This window comes from Vipera ursinii, assembly GCF_947247035.1.
Source record: "Vipera ursinii genome assembly, chromosome: 5".
Taxonomy (NCBI): Eukaryota; Metazoa; Chordata; class Lepidosauria; order Squamata; family Viperidae; genus Vipera; species Vipera ursinii.
Genome location: NC_139518.1, coordinates 46,200,657 through 46,216,312, shown reverse-complemented (window position 1 = coordinate 46,216,312; position 15,656 = coordinate 46,200,657). Strand labels below are relative to the sequence as shown.

The 15,656-nt window shown below is 39.5% G+C and overlaps 1 protein-coding gene across 6 annotated transcripts in view; it reads left to right on the top strand.

Moving 5' to 3' along the window:
- BTRC (beta-transducin repeat containing E3 ubiquitin protein ligase) overlaps nucleotides 1-15,656 on the top strand; it is a 178,696-nt gene that overhangs the window by 80,006 nt on the left and 83,034 nt on the right. For 4 of the 6 annotated variants that reach the window (XM_083364360.1, XM_083364357.1, XM_083364358.1 and 1 more), the window contains one exon: nucleotides 2,974-3,051. The exons of the other annotated variants lie outside the window; for them this stretch is intronic. In XM_083364360.1, coding sequence (XP_083220486.1) covers nucleotides 2,974-3,051 — 78 coding nt within the window. The remainder of the gene's footprint in view (nucleotides 1-2,973; nucleotides 3,052-15,656) is intronic. 6 annotated transcript variants of the gene reach the window in all.

Here is a 15,656-nt window from a genome sequence, read left to right as displayed (position 1 = left end):
GGGATTGGTTATGATAGAAATTATATTTCAGAAATGTTCTAAGGCTTGTTGTCCACTAAGATTTCCAGTTTCTAAGCAATGAGTTCCATCTTTGCTGCCATTACAGAGCTTAATGTTTTCCAGTTTTTCAGCCTTTGCCAAGCGTAACTTAACTTGCTGACAAAAGTGCATGAGCAGCGCTCCTCTTTAATAGTCTGCTGTGTTGGTGCAGTAGAATGGGGTGACGGCAAGCTGTGAGCCACCATATGCACTTGGCAGTCATTGTCTGGTCTTTGTTCAGCCAACCTCTTAGTCTTGCCACCTATAAAGATAATGAATAAAACAAAGGCTTCAAATTAGCTGTTTAGTTTCAAGATGAAATTGGTAAACTTCAAGCATGTTGGGGTGGGCAACATAAAGGCAATAGAATTCCAGGCCCCTTAGTAATAGAACTTAGAAGGAAATCAAAGCAAAATAGGATCCAAAATTAAAAATCCAGTTACATTAACACTGTAATATCAACCTAAAATGTAATGTGTAAACGTTTTCCATCTTTTATATCTTACTTGCTATCTGATTCTTCCTAGCCAACCCATATTTTCTGTGTTTATGGAACGATGTCAACAGTCACCTTTCTTCTGACTTAAAATTGTCCTTAAAACTGTAAGAATCATGACTGAGACACTGTGTTGTCTATTGGGTTTTATCCAAATGAGTGTTTTGGGTAGCAATTTTTATTTTTAATGCAATCAAAAATTAGTATGTAGTTATTTACAAACATTTTAATCTCACTTTTAGCTACCAGAAAAAAATTAAAACGTGGCTTCCCAAATTATTAAAGAAATTAGCACAATACAGTTAATTATAATTGTTCATAGCTTTTTAATATCATTTACACAACAAACATTTGCTGCTAGGAAATAGGTGACTAGAAATAATCATATGGTCATCCCAGTATCATGGACATGAAGGAAGAAGCTAAATAGTAAAACATTAGTTTGTGGCACCTTCACAGAATCAAGTGGCAGAGGTAGGTAAGAACTGGGTACAACTGGTATGTCAGAATAAGTTAGTACTAAAATAAATGGAACAGTGGCTTGGCTTGGAAGTATAAAACATGTTTTCCATTGTAGGAGCTAACTTAGTTCAAGCTTATGCTGATCTGACAAGTAGACCATTTAAGTAAAACCACCTTGAAGTTCAAATTTTTTTACATGCATATACATTCTTATATAAAAATCCATGAATAGAGAACTATTTTCAAATTAGGAACTCATTTCAACGTTCAACATAATGCCAGGTACTCTATCCTCAGAGGAGGGTGGGTTAAGAGCAGAAAAATGGACAAGTAGCAACACTGAAGCCCATTATAATTTATATTGTTATAATAAATGCTGATACTGTTTTCATCATCTTTGTTATGATTGTTACAATCACAGTATTATCAGTGGTAGCAATTGAGAGGCCTCTGTGGTTAAACACAGAGTCTGTTAATATCTACAAGTCTAGAATGGCAGTTTTACTATTTCTTCTGACTATGATCTTTTCTACCAGCTGCCCTAATACTAGTAAGATCAGAGCAGTTGCATGTTTTAATGACTACACTGATGGAGACTGTGCAAGCATAGAGAATTGAAGAAATCTGCTGTTGGTTGCAAAATAAACAAGAGATTTACTTTTTAAAATGGTTATTTTGCCTACTGAGGGTTACATGGTTTGGGGTGATGACACTGTAATATTACCTGTAGGGAAAGAACCAGAATTTAACCCGAAAACAGGTATAATATATTTTCGGGGGGGGGGGGGGAATAGAAGGCAGATAGGTACTATGCCATTTAGCTAAACAAAAAAACTGGATTGTACGTCCCAGAAATGCTACATAAAAAGCCAACCTCTGTTTGATAGGATGCCCACTTTGTTGCATTCATTTAAATTTCATAAAAGAGATCTCAGTGTACTAAATCCTGTACTGTCACAGAGTAAGACATACGAGTTTAGTTATGTAAAAGAATAAGTAGGGAACGGTTGCTGGAATTGGGTATGTGTATTTTAATGAAGAGAAGGGTGATAGCAGTGTTCCAATATCTCAGAGGCTGCCACAAAGAAGAGGGAGTCAAGCTATTCTCCAAAGCACCTGAAAGCAGGACAAGAAGCAACGGATGGAAACTAGTTAAGGAGAGAAGCAACCTTCCTGACAGTTAGAACAATTAACCAGTGGAACAACCTGCCTCCAGAAGTGCTGAATGCTCCAACACTGGAAGTTTTTAAGAAGAGACTGGCCAGTCACTTGTCTGAAATGGTATAGGGTTTCCTGCCTGAGCCGGGGGTTGGACTAGATGACCTCCAAGGTCCCTTCCAACATTATTATTATTATTAAGTATTTTGCATTGTAGAAATTTGAAAAAACAAGCTGGAAAACATTTCTGATTTGCAACACAGGTAGATACTGTAGTCCTCATTTATAAGTTGACTTATTTATTTTATTTATTTATTTATTATATTTTTATACCGCCCTTCTCCCGAAGGACTCAGGGCGGTGTACAGGGCAATAAATATAAAAAACAGAATATAAAAGTTAAAATACAATTAAATATAATGCCCAAATTTAAAATTTAAAACAATAATTAAGAACATATTTAAAACCCCAACCCTGAGCATTTCCAAATATGATGGTAATAATTGTTAGTATAAAATCATTTTCTGTGCATCATGCACTTGTGCCCAATTTCTTCTATTGACAACAATGCACACCAGAACGAGAGTAATTTTGGCATCACTGCATGGGAGAACTTTATTTAAATGAGGCAGCAGCAACTAGTGATCTTGGCAGCATCTCTTTCTCTCAGTCACATGATTTTCTTAGCAACTTTGTCACTAGAAGGGATTGTGGTTGCTAAATGAGGACTGCCTGTATTATAAGTGCTTATTTAATTATGTAAGTAACCACCTTAATGGATACTTAAACTACTTCTTTTATTTTTATTTTCTGTATAGACTTCCTCTGAAAGAGAAGATTGTAATAATGATGAACCTCCCAGAAAAATCATTCCTGAGAAGAATGCCCTCAGGCAGGTATGAAATTGATTCAAACTCACAAATACTATCAACCTCTTTACTTGAAACAGCTAGGATTCTCTGACATATCTCTGAAAAGCTATAAAATAAAAATAGACATGATTTTGTTTCAGCTTTTTAATTTGAAACATGCTAATTTTGAAGAGATTCTGTATTCTTCAGAAGCTGACTTTTTAGGAGCTAATCTATATCCAAATGACCTATAATCTTTATAGAGCAGTCTGGGAGTTGTTCCCTGTGATCTTAACCTGGTTCAGTAATGTCTGTAAAGCAGTTGCTTGTCTATTGGACAGATAAAATTGTAGTCATTTTCTTGGCTGGTTTCACCTGGTAACAGTCTCCCATCTTAGGTTTAACGTAGCCATTCAGAGTTCTGTAACCTATTTAACCTCTTAGAAAACAGCAATATTATCTCAAAACAAAATTCAGGTAAACAACTAATTAGCATTCAATTATTCAATATTAAAGGTACATCAGAGTAAAAAGTCACATATTTCTGGTCCCAGTTTGAATTCAATGAAAGGAAAATTAAGTGATCCCAGTACACTCAGGTTATCTATAGTTATGCTATATCCTTAACCTTCAATTACTGTGCTACATACATAGCAACATAGTGTTTCGTGAGGCTACATACCTACGGCCAGCAGAGTACTATTGAGAAACTTCAAGACTGCATGAAAGTAAAATTATGATTTGACTAATGTTTGGAAACTTGAAACTTAACATTAAGAAAACCAAGATCATGGCATCTGGCCCTCTCAATTCCTGGCAAATAGATGGGGAAGAAATGGAGGTAGTGACAGATTTTACTTTCCTGGGCTCCAAGATTACTGCAGATGGGGACTGTAGCCAAGAAATTAAAAGACGCTCCTTGAGAGGAAAGCCATGGCAAATCTAGACAACACACAAGACATCACCCTGTCAACAAAAGTGCATATAGACAAGGGTATGGTCTTCCCAGTTGCAATGTATGGCAGTGAAAGTTGGACCATAAGAAAGGCTGAGCGCCAAAGAATTGAGGCCTTTGAACTATGGTGCTGGAGAAGACTCCTGCGAGTCCCTTGGACTGCAAGGCAATCAAACCAGTCAGTCCTAGAGGAGATCAACCCTGACTGCTCTTTAGAAGGCCAGATCCTGAAGTTGAAACTCAAATACTTTGGCCATCTAATGAGAAGGAAGGACTCACTGGAGAAGAGCCTAATGCTGGGAAAGATTGAGGGCAATAGAAGAAAGGGACGACCAAGAATGAGGTGGCTGGATGGAGTCACTGAAGCAGTAGGCGTAAGCTTAAATGGACTCCAGAAGATGATAGAGGACAGGAAGGCCTGGAGGAACGTTGTCCATGGGGTCGCGATGGGTCAGACACGACTTCGCAGCTGAAGGCATTAATAATAGAGGAATTAGGTTAGTCATAAGGATCCTAGTGAACATTAACTTTCCTCTGGCAAGAATTATCACTGTTGAAAGATAGTGTATGAGGGACCATTTTGACTACCGTATATACTTGAGTATAAGCCGACTCGAGTATAAGCCGAGACCCCTAATTTTACCCCCCAAAACTGGAAAAAGTTATTGACTCGAGTATAAGCTGAGGCTGGGAAATGCAGCAGCTGGAGGCTGGATCCCCCGAAAGACGTCTCTGCTGAGATGAGAGAACGGGGTGGCAAGCCGCCGAGAGAATGGGGCGGTGGAGTGCTCCGCCGAGAGAATGGGGCGGCTTGCTGTTCTCTCGGTGCAGCACGGCAGAGGCTGGATCTCTCGAAAGAAGTCTCCGCTGAGCGAGAGAATGAGGCGTCTCAGCGCCCATTTTCTCGGCGAAGACTTCTTTCGGGGGATGCAGCTTCTGCCGCCCCTTTCTCTCAGCTGCCCAGTGGAACAGCTTGCCACCAGAAATCAAGAGTGCTCCATCACTGGAGGTTTTTAAGAAGAGACTGGACATTCACCTGTCTGAGATGGTATCGGTCAGTGGTGGCGAAACTTTTAGAGACCGAGTGCCCAAACCGCAAGCCAAAACCCACTTGTTTATCACAAAGTGCCAAGGCAGCATCGGCATTCTGGTGCCCTCGAGGGAGGGGACAGGGAGGCGCCTCTGAGTAGGGGGAGCAAAAAATGGGCCACCGTACCGCAAGGCACAAAAACGCCAACCACCGCGCCGCAGGGTGCAGATACAAGGCACCGCACCACGTGAGAACGGGGCTGGGCTAGTGAGTATCACGCAGGCACTAGCCCCGCCCCCTTTGCAGCATGTGCCTGCTCGTGGCCCCGTGCGTGCATGCACGCATGTAAAATGCTTCCCCCTCCCTTTTCTTCCAGTCCACCAACCGACAAGGACCTGCTGCTGGCAGCGGTGGTGGTGCACGTGCCAACAGAGAGGGCTCTGAGTGCCACCTCTGGCAGGCGTGCCATAGGTTCACCACCACTGGTATAGGTCCTCCTGCTTGAGCAAGGGGCTGGACTAGAAGACCTCCAAGGTCCCTTCCAGCTCTATTCTATTCTATTCTATTCTATTCTATTCTATTCTATTCTATTCTATTCTATTCTATTCTATTCTATTCTATTCTATTCTATTCTATTCTATTCTATTCTTATTACCATTTTCTATTCTATTCTATTCTATTCTATTCTATTCTATTCTATTCTATTCTATTCTATTTTCTTTCTATATTTCTATTCTATTCTATTCTATTCTATTCTATTCTATTCTATTCTATTCACTTTCTATATTTCTATTCTATTCCATTCACTTTCTATATTTCTATTCTGTTCTGTTCTGTTCTGTTCTGTTCTATTCTATTTACTTTCTATATTTCTATTCTATTCTATTCCATTCACTTTCTATATTTTTGTATTCTATTCTATTCTATTCTATTCTATTCTATTCTATTCTATTCTATTCTATTCACTTTCTATATTTCTATTCACTTTCTATATTTCTATTCTATTCTATTCTATTCTATTCTATTCTATTCTATTCTATTCTATTCTATTCTATTCTCTTTCTATATTTCTATTCTGTTCTGTTCTGTTCTGTTCTGTTCTGTTCTGTTCTACGTTCTGTTCCATTCCATTCCATATTTTCTATTCCATTCTGTTCCACTGTCAGAGCCCATCGGAGGCAACCCAGTCAGCCCAAACAGGAGTTACACTAAGGCTACGCAGCCTCTCCTCTCAACCTGAACCCCTCCTTACCTTTCCTTTTATCTGCATCCTATTTTTAACTGCCGGCTCTGCCCTGCCCTATTTTGTCCTTGAGCACTCGTGAGCTCATCAAGAACAGAAGGTAACCGTGGGGGGAAAGGCAGGGCAAGATCTGCAAGATCCCCATTTGCATTTGACTTTGCCATCCCATCTGGTTCGAGATAACACACCACAGAGAGAGAGAGAGAGAGAGAGAGAGAGAGAGAGAGAGAGAGAGAGAGAGAGAGAGAGACACGCACACCTCAGCAAAAAAGAAAGAAAGAAAAAGAAGTAGTAGAAGAGGCAGAGAGCCCCTGTGGGTAGGAGTGAGGATAGGGAGAAACAGCAAGAAGACCGGGTGGGGTGGGGTGGGTTAATCACTAAACCTTCCAGTGTTTAACCAAAGGAGCTTTTGCATTTGTCAAGCTCTGCTAGCAGGGCACTGGACGGGCCTGGCGGAGCTGCTGAAGGTGAACGGGAGAAGGTGAGTCTTCGCCGAGAAAATCTCAGCGCCCATTTTCTCGGCGAAGACTTCTTTCGGGGGATGCAGCTTCTGCCGCCCCTTTCTCTCAGCTGCCCAGCTGAGAGAAGGGGGTGACAGAGGCTGGATCCCCCGAAACAAGTCTCCGCTGAGACGACAGAACGAGGCGTTGGAGCGCTCCGCGAAGTATGGGGCAGGGAAGCTTGCCGCCCATTCTCTCAGCAGCGAAGACTTGTTTCGGGGGATCCAGCCTCTGTCGCCCCCTTCTCTCAGCTGCCCAGCTGAGAGAAGGGGGTGACAGAGGCTGGATCCCCCGAAACAAGTCTCCGCTGAGACGACAGAACGAGGCATTGGAGCGCTCCGCGAAGTATGGGGCAGGGAAGCTTGCCGCCCATTCTCTCAGCAGCGAAGACTTGTTTCGGGGGATCCAGCCTCTGTCGCCCCCTTCTCTCAGCTGCCCAGCTGAGAGAAGGGGGTGACAGAGGCTGGATCCCCCGAAACAAGTCTCCGCTGAGACGACAGAACGAGGCGTTGGAGCGCTCCGCGAAGTATAGGGCGGGGAAGCTTGCCGCCCATTCTCTCAGCGGCGAAGACTTGTTTCGGGGGATCCAGCCTCTGTCGCCCCCTTCTCTCAGCTGCCCAGCTGAGAGAAGGGGGTGACAGAGGCTGCATCCCCCGAAAGAAGTCTTCGCCGAGAAAATGGGTGGCAAGCTTCCACCGCCCCATTCTCTCAGCGGAGGCTTGCAGAGGTGGCGGCGGAGCTGCGCGCACAGCTCTCCAAACCGCCGCAGCCCGTTTGGAGAGCTGCTGCCTTCGTCCATGTTTGATGAAAGCAGCAGCTCTCCAAACTGGGGGGGTGGAAGTTCTTTTTTTTTTTTGTTCACTGGAGTATAAGCCAAAGTGGATTTTTCAGCCCAAAAAGTGGGCTGAAAAATTCGGCTTATACTCAAGTATATACGGTACTTTCATTTTCTCTTGAAGGAATAAAGGAGAGAAATAATTAGTTTAAAAGTAGAAGAAAATGTAGGTCATTTGTGGGGGGAAGAGATTAGGGATAAAATCTGTATACATGCATACAGCATGGTGTGTGTTTGTGTTTGTGTGTGTGTGTGTGAAGTTTTAGAAAACAATGACAAGGGGCCAAAGTTTTTGGCAACTATGTTTAGCTAACAAACAAATGCTTTCTCTAGTAAGTTATAAATTAATTTTAATAGGCTGATCCAGATGGTCTGTTTGGAAAATGGATAGCTTGATCTGTTGAAAATTAAACTAAATTTATCTGTCTCATACTTCAAACTGAAGCTAGTGTGAAAAGAATGCCCATTAAGTCCAGTGGATATAGATGGACCAGCAGGTCACACATGGGACTAATCTGATTCATTGTAAAAATAAATGTGTGAATTATTGAATGCAACTCCTGGTTTGAATCCTGTTTTATGCATGTGTGTAGCCTTTTTTGAAAGAGCTTCTCAAATGCTTCAGTGCCCTTTTTAACCTGTGTGTTTCTATTTTAAATTCAACATTCTTGCCAAAAACATAATTAGTTTTCAGTACCTATCGTTTAGTGTTGAATCTGAATGGTAGATTGATTAGGTCAAGCATTTATTATTTTAAGGGCTTTACCTCTCTAAAGAATTGAATCTTAGTAGCCTTGAAAGAGAGCTAGCCTTTAGAAGCCAATGAGGGGGAATCTCTCCAGGGACCTTTGAGCCTTTTGGCTTTGGGGTGTGTTAAACAGAGCCATGAATGAAGATTTGTAAATTTATTGCAATACCATCTGGGTTTTCTCTTTCTTTTTGCAAGGACCATATTGTTGTTGGATTGTAGCTGTCTGTTGTGAAGTCACTCCCCAAGAGTCTGCCCTCCTACTCTAAAGGAAAGTGATGAATAGCAAAGGTCAACAGGCCTAGGTCACAGGGCAGCTGTCCAGGGCTGCCCTGAACTTGATTATTCTCCTGCCTTTTTGAAACGATGGCACAGCAGAGGTTATTTAAGGAAAACTGTTCTCCTTTGCTCAGATAGGGTATTAATGAAGTATCTTTTTCCAGACAAAACGTGCTCTGCAGGTGGAGGGAGTCTGGATATGGAAATTCTTTGCAGAGAGGAAATTATGTCAAAAGGTGCCATGTGGGGGAAGTGCTGATAGCAGCATCATTGAAATGGTATGCATGGCAGTTTTTGCATTGAAGTGCACAGCTTCCAGACAGAATAACAGTGAAGCAGCTATTCCTGAGTCTTGTCAACTAAAATGGTTCTCCTTCCTTCTACACCAGCATTTCTCAATCTCAGCAACTTTTAGATGTATGGACTTCAGCTCCTAGAATTCCCTAGCCAGAATAGCTATACCTTTCCATCACCATATTTTGGTAAGCCGTTTCTTCAGTAGTTTTGCCTTGTGTTTTCTGTCTGCAATATTCAGAGGTTTTGGAGGACGTACAAGGCTCTGATATATTGTGGGGAAAATAGAAAAACTGCTGAGCCCAACCATAGGACGTTTACAATTTTGGGCAAAACAGTCTAAAAAGACTGTTAGTTACCTAAAATTGAATTAATATCTTCCAGGGAGGGGAAAAATCAACATGATTTATTTAACCTGACCTTTAACATTAATAATGACCAGCAAGGTTTCTAAAAGTGTTCGTAAAATAACCTATTTGTTTCCTGCACTCCCTCAATTAATAGTCTCTTGAGTTTTTTTTCTTTTGTACTTGAAGAGTTAACTTATAAATTAAACAGGAATCCAAGGCTGTTGCTGAAGATATTATCCTGAAACATAAAGCCCACTTGTATTGACTTTTTACTTTAATACTAATCATATCTGTCAGATGTGCTGCTTTTCTGCCTTCCTCTCTGAGGGAGAAAATGTCTAGCATTGCCTATTCTTCTGACCTTTTGTTTCTGTGTCCACTTACAGCCTACTGAACGTGCATAGTGATAAATAAAGCTGTGAACAGGACTCTCAACTCTTTGAAAACAGCATGCTGCCATCCCCTTAGTTATATTTCTTTAAGTGTTTCCGTGTATGCTGAATTCTTTTCTCTTGTGTAGCTGGAACCCTGGGGCTTCAGAGCCATGAGAGAGGCCAAGAAGCTAACAAAGTATCTGTCCGCTTGTTAGCTTGTTCCATTCTTTTTTTTTTTTAAAGACAAAGCAAAAATCACACACCACAAGATGAAACCCATCTGGCTTAAGGCATTACATTTTCCTCCCCCATGCACCTCTATAGATGAAGAGTTTCACCTGCAGTGAGGGCTCCCATTGATTAGGGAGGGTGCAGTAATTCAACTCTAGCCATCCACTTCAGTGATACTTTGCTGTCTTTAAAGGTGCTGACCCATTGAGTTAAACTGCCAAGAGGAGGATAAAAAAGGAGCTCTGTCCCAGGAGGTAACAGCTGCCAGGTTTTCAACACCTTGTGCACTGCTGGAGAAATGTCACCTATTGTAAATGGGAAGAAAAATAACTGCCTTAGTTGCCATCTTCCCTTTTAATGACTTGAGCTCAAAAATGAACAATTCGAACATTGGAAGATGAGCAAAACTTAAGGCAGGCCAGCAATGGAAGAAAAAGTGGATTTTGCGGGTTTTTGTAGCCAAGATATGAGGCAGGGAATAGACCACCTATGCATGAAGACAACTGAATCTGGCAATTCTGTTTTAAAAAAAATAGGTGCTTGAATCATAAATTAGCAGAATGTAGTTTCTGCTCTTTGGAGGACAGTTTGTTTTCAGATGGCTAAATACCATGACATTTCTCTTTTGTTTGACTGTTCTTGTTATTTCAGATTTTATTTTACAAGCAATTATTTCTCCTTGCATTTGTCAATAGAACTTTATTGAGTAACTTTCAGGGTGGGGGTAAGTTAAAATGGGAATAGATATTACTGCCCTTTAAAAAAATGTGGAGGAAGTCTTGATTTTTTTTCTTTTTTATTAATTACTTTAATTGTGTGTAATTAGAAGGCTCATCTAGTCAAGAAAACTTTTGTTACATAAATTGTTAAAATAATTATTTCTGTGTATTGTGCCTATGTACCGAGACAATTCTTCCCTCTAGTGGTAAAATTAGGTTCTATGGACTCCACAGCAAGAAAGATCTAATTGCAATATTGTAAATAGAGCTGTGGAAATATTTCTGAAAAGAGTTTTGATTTATCTAGTTTATATTGCATCTTGTCAAATGTTTCTGTCTTTATTCTTTTTGCCTTTATCTTTTTTAATATGGCGGTTGAATATTGATGGTAGGCACAGAGAAGATAGTGTTTTACTAGTTTTTCCAACCAGTGGTGGAAAGGTTTGTTTGAAATTGATGGTGGAATGTTCTTTAATTGAGAGTGGTGGGTTGAAGTCAAGTGGGACAGCTACGGAGAAGTATTGAGAACAAACTCATGGCTTTCCAGCATTGAGGAGATGGGCCCTTAAGCAGGATGTCTGTCCCTGATTGCCCCTCTTACATTGTGTCCACCATTTTAAGCATTGCAGCAAGCAGGGAGTTGTTGTGGCATCTGGGAGGCTGGCAGTTGGCGCAGGTTGATTTCCAGCAGGAAGATTCAAGTTACTTTTCACAGTTCAGAACTTAACCAAGCTCCAACTGAGTAACACTGAATATAGGCATATCCTTGTGTGTTACCTGGGAAATATTTGATCCTGTGACTGAAGAAGGGGACAGGATCCTGAAAACTGCTGACACTGGACTGGGAGATCATTGTCACAGTCATCCATGCCTTATTTACCTTGTGAGTGGATTATTGAAATAAGCTGTGCATGGTCCCTTGAAGACCACTCAAAAACTACAGCTTATCCAAAATGCAGTAGTATAAATAATTATGCTCCAAACATGATGAAAGCAGCCATATGCATTCTTAAACAGATGAATGATGGGCATAACTTGATATGTACATATAACCCCTCTGCAAATTACTCGATTCAATGTGTTGGTTTTCATCTACAATTGTCCTTCATGGGATACAGCCTGCTTATCTGAGGGGCCATTCTCCCCCCCCCCCCCGCCCATTCTTTTGGCCTGTCCTCTATGCATCATCTCTGAAGCAGTGCCGTCTGATGAGGAATTAAGAAGTAGGGCTTCCCTATTGCAGTGTTACCATCTGGAACAGCATACCCTTGGAGGTTTGAACAGCCCCAGCACTGCTGTCCTTTAAACAAGTCTTGAATACCTGGCTTTTCCCTCAGGTCCTGAGACGGTTTGAGGCATGTGCTTACCTGGATTGAGCTGTATTGGGATTTTACATTATGAATTTCTGTTCCCTCTCTTATGATTAATTTATTTAGAGCCAGCTTTCCTGTTGAGATATGATGTCTTAGAAATTTGAATTATAAATATTCTGGACTATGGAAGTAGTTTTAATCATAGATTTGGAAATATTAATTGCATGTTGAAATAAGGCCTGGAGGAACGTTGTCCATGGGGTCACGATGGGTCAGACATGACTTCGCAACTAACAACAAAATGCAGCTCAACTTAATTTTCATTTATAATTGCATGGTTTATGTTTTTAAATTTACAAACATTATTTAATACTTTTGTAAGTCTCTCTGCAAAAAACTATTAAAACAATTAATGGAGGCTTCCTAAGGCCTTACTGTATACTTGAAATGAAAATAGTATTCATGAATCTGTAGAAGTGATTTACCTATAACTTCTCAAATCAGTTGAATTCTTCAGATTCTAATATATTTTTTAACCATCTGTTCCCAAATATTTCTTTAACAATCATGTCTCTAGAAATTGCAAGACAAGGTGAGCTGTTGTATTTTAGAGTTTTTAATTATATTTCTCTGATAAATCATGTACTTATTAATTGGGAGGGAAAACATTCTTACTGAACCTTAGTTTGCCACACCTGACAAAAATGAGGTTTTATTCACAGATGGTGATCTTTTGGATGAATTGCTTGGGAAATTAAATTTTCTTTAGACCATACAATTACAAAATGTTTTGATTGGTTTAAATGGGAAGCTTGAAATCTCTCAGAGATTCAAAGGCTATTTTCTTTGACAATTAGCCTTACTTCACATTGGTATTAGAAGAATCTAACATAAGGACAGTTTTACACATCACTTAGCTTGTAATAATCTATGATTATATACAATAAAAGTGACAGACTGATACATAGTGATATCATCATTACATATACATTAAGAAAAACTTTGTAATCACTTCTGATTCTCTGAACATCCCTGTTTGTCACATTGATATTAGTATCTAGAAATGTACACTATTTGTAAGTAACTTATGAGAACTTGAAAATGCTTGTCAATCAAAAAGCGGTAAAATGAAAACTGAATGTAATTTTATTGAGAAGAGATTCTTTTAGTGTAAAAAAAAAAGAAATATGGCCGCAAAGAAAATGTTGGCCATATTTACAAATACCTGTAGAAACTCAAATTTTAGTAAAACAAATACTTCATAAAATGTTCTGTATTTTAGTCCATCTTTTTTGTTTACTGTTTAAGTCTGTATCAAAATACTCTGAATTGATGCAGTTATTTAAACCCACCACCCATAAATTGTGAATCTTCCAAGATGGGTAATTTTGACAATTACTGCAGAGTTTATTCTTTAGTGTGTACCAGCAGAGATGGCAGTTTGGAAACAGATTAAGCTTTGTATCTCCTAGTCACCCTCATTGTATTTCTGCTCTTGACATGATTTGAAACAGCTGTGTATTTTCTTGATATTCTTTTCCATTAGTGTGTGTTTTGCTATAGGCTGCTTAACACTCATCTCAAACAGCCTTTGCAAGGTTAAAGGAATGTAGCTTGGTAACAAGTTTGTGTCATTTTAAATATATACCCCCTAGTAAATAAGGAGGAGTCTAACAATCAATCCCTTTTAGTGTGTTATATGTTTCACCTGACAACTAAACTCCTATTGATTAGCCATTACTTTGTTAGATAATCCTGTGTCATTGAAGCCACTGTAAAAATTAAACTCTTTAAAATGTTTTACCCTAGCAGCAGTGTGAAATTGAAAACTTGTTCAGAATTATAGCAAGCTTTCACCAAAAGGATAGTTTTCAACAAACTGGTTTATGCTTGCATTATTTATATGCGGTATAAAAACTGTATTGAAGTACTCCAAGGCTATCTACCTCTGGCACAGAATCAGGCAAGTATTTCAAACACTGTTTCTAATGGCCCAGAAATGTTTTCTTTTGGTGTTTGGGGAAAAGATACTTGAATAATTCAGTTTCTGAGCTTGACGAATCCAAAGGCGTTATATAGTAAATTATTAGTCACCAGTGTAGTTTCCTACAGTATATACAGATCTGAATCCATGCTGGAAAGGATCTTGATAATCTAGGATCCCTTGCAATTGGAGTTCTCTCATCTTCTCTAAAAAAATTCCCTGAAAAGAAATATTAGAGACAGGGAGGAAGTTGTCTAACACAGTGACACCAAAACCTGGCTTCTTTAAGAGAGGGTGCATTATTGTTTCCCTTAAATTGTCATCCACAATCTCCCAAACTGACCACCACTACCCTGAGATGCCCAAAGAAGCCAGGAGGGACAGAGATAACAGAGGTAACAGGTAACAGAGTTTATGCTGCTGAGAATAAATGCTAAAAAGGAAAAATGGAAAATCAAATGAAACCCCCAAATTAAAATATTATGTTAAAATGTGTGTTTGCATACTTGCCTTTTCAGTCAAGTGTTGACTCTTGGCAACTGGACAAGTCCCTGCAATTTTCTTAGCAAAGTTCTTTGGATTGGTTTGCCATTATCATTAATAAGGAAGAGCAGAAATAGTTTATGTAGCCATGCTTTTTATTGTTTGAAAGGAAACAGGAAGAAATTAAGTCCATTGTGGGATGACTTTAAACGGACTGTGCACTTAGTTTCTTAATTTGGATGTTCAGCAGACAGATTGTCTTTGTAGCTGCTGGGTTTTGCTGCTTTGAGTAAGAGGTGATTTGCTCTATTTTGTTTGTGCTTACATACATGATAATTGATTGTATTTTTCTGTAACTAATTGGCTTAACATTTTTAAATGAAAAGATGTCTTCAAAGTAAGTAAATAACAGAGGGAGGAGTTGTAAAAAAGCATCTAAATGAAAATAGAGAATGTCTTCTTCCATCTTTATTTTCACTGAACATTGAAGGTACATGTGTTTAGGTTAGTGGAAAGTATTTGTGCCTTAAACAAACAAAAATTAGGCCTGGGTCTTTCTTTAAACCCCTACTTAAAGAAAATCTGTGGAAAATCTAGAGAATTTGGGGCTATAAAATTTATCACTATCATCCATTCTGATGAAACTATTGTCCGAACAGTTGTTCAAACAAAGTATCATTCCAAAAAGATGTTGCCTTTTTCGTATCTATTTTTTTTTGTTTTTTTTTAAAGATAAGAGCAGACTTAAGAACTTTATTTTAATATTGGATACCTTTTGCTTCATCAATAAACTACTCAGTTTATGTTATTTATTTATATCCCCCCTTTATTATTTTTACAAATAATTGAACTCCGTGAACATGTCCAACACACCTTCCTTCTCCTGTGCCTGACCATATAGTCTGTATGAACACATTTTGTGCTCTGTATTCAGACTCATTGTCCATAATCTTAGACCTCAATCGTTAGAACATCAGTCCTGTATCATATGCAGTGCAACGTCCTGGTTAAAGTATATGAAAGAAATACAGGTGGTCTTTATTTAGGAACCATTTGTTCAGTAACCATTCAAAGTCATGACAGTGCTGAACAAGGGGAATTTAGGACCAGTCGTAATTGCAGCCACTGCAGCTCCCCATAGTCTCATGACCGTAATTCTGGTGCTTGGCAACTGACTCGCAATTATGACATTGCAGCATCCTGCAATAATGTTCTCACCATTTGCAAACTTGGCTGCTGACATCTGACGAACAAAGTCAAGGGGAAACCAGCAAGAAGTGACAAACAGCGATCATGTGACTGTGAGAGATTG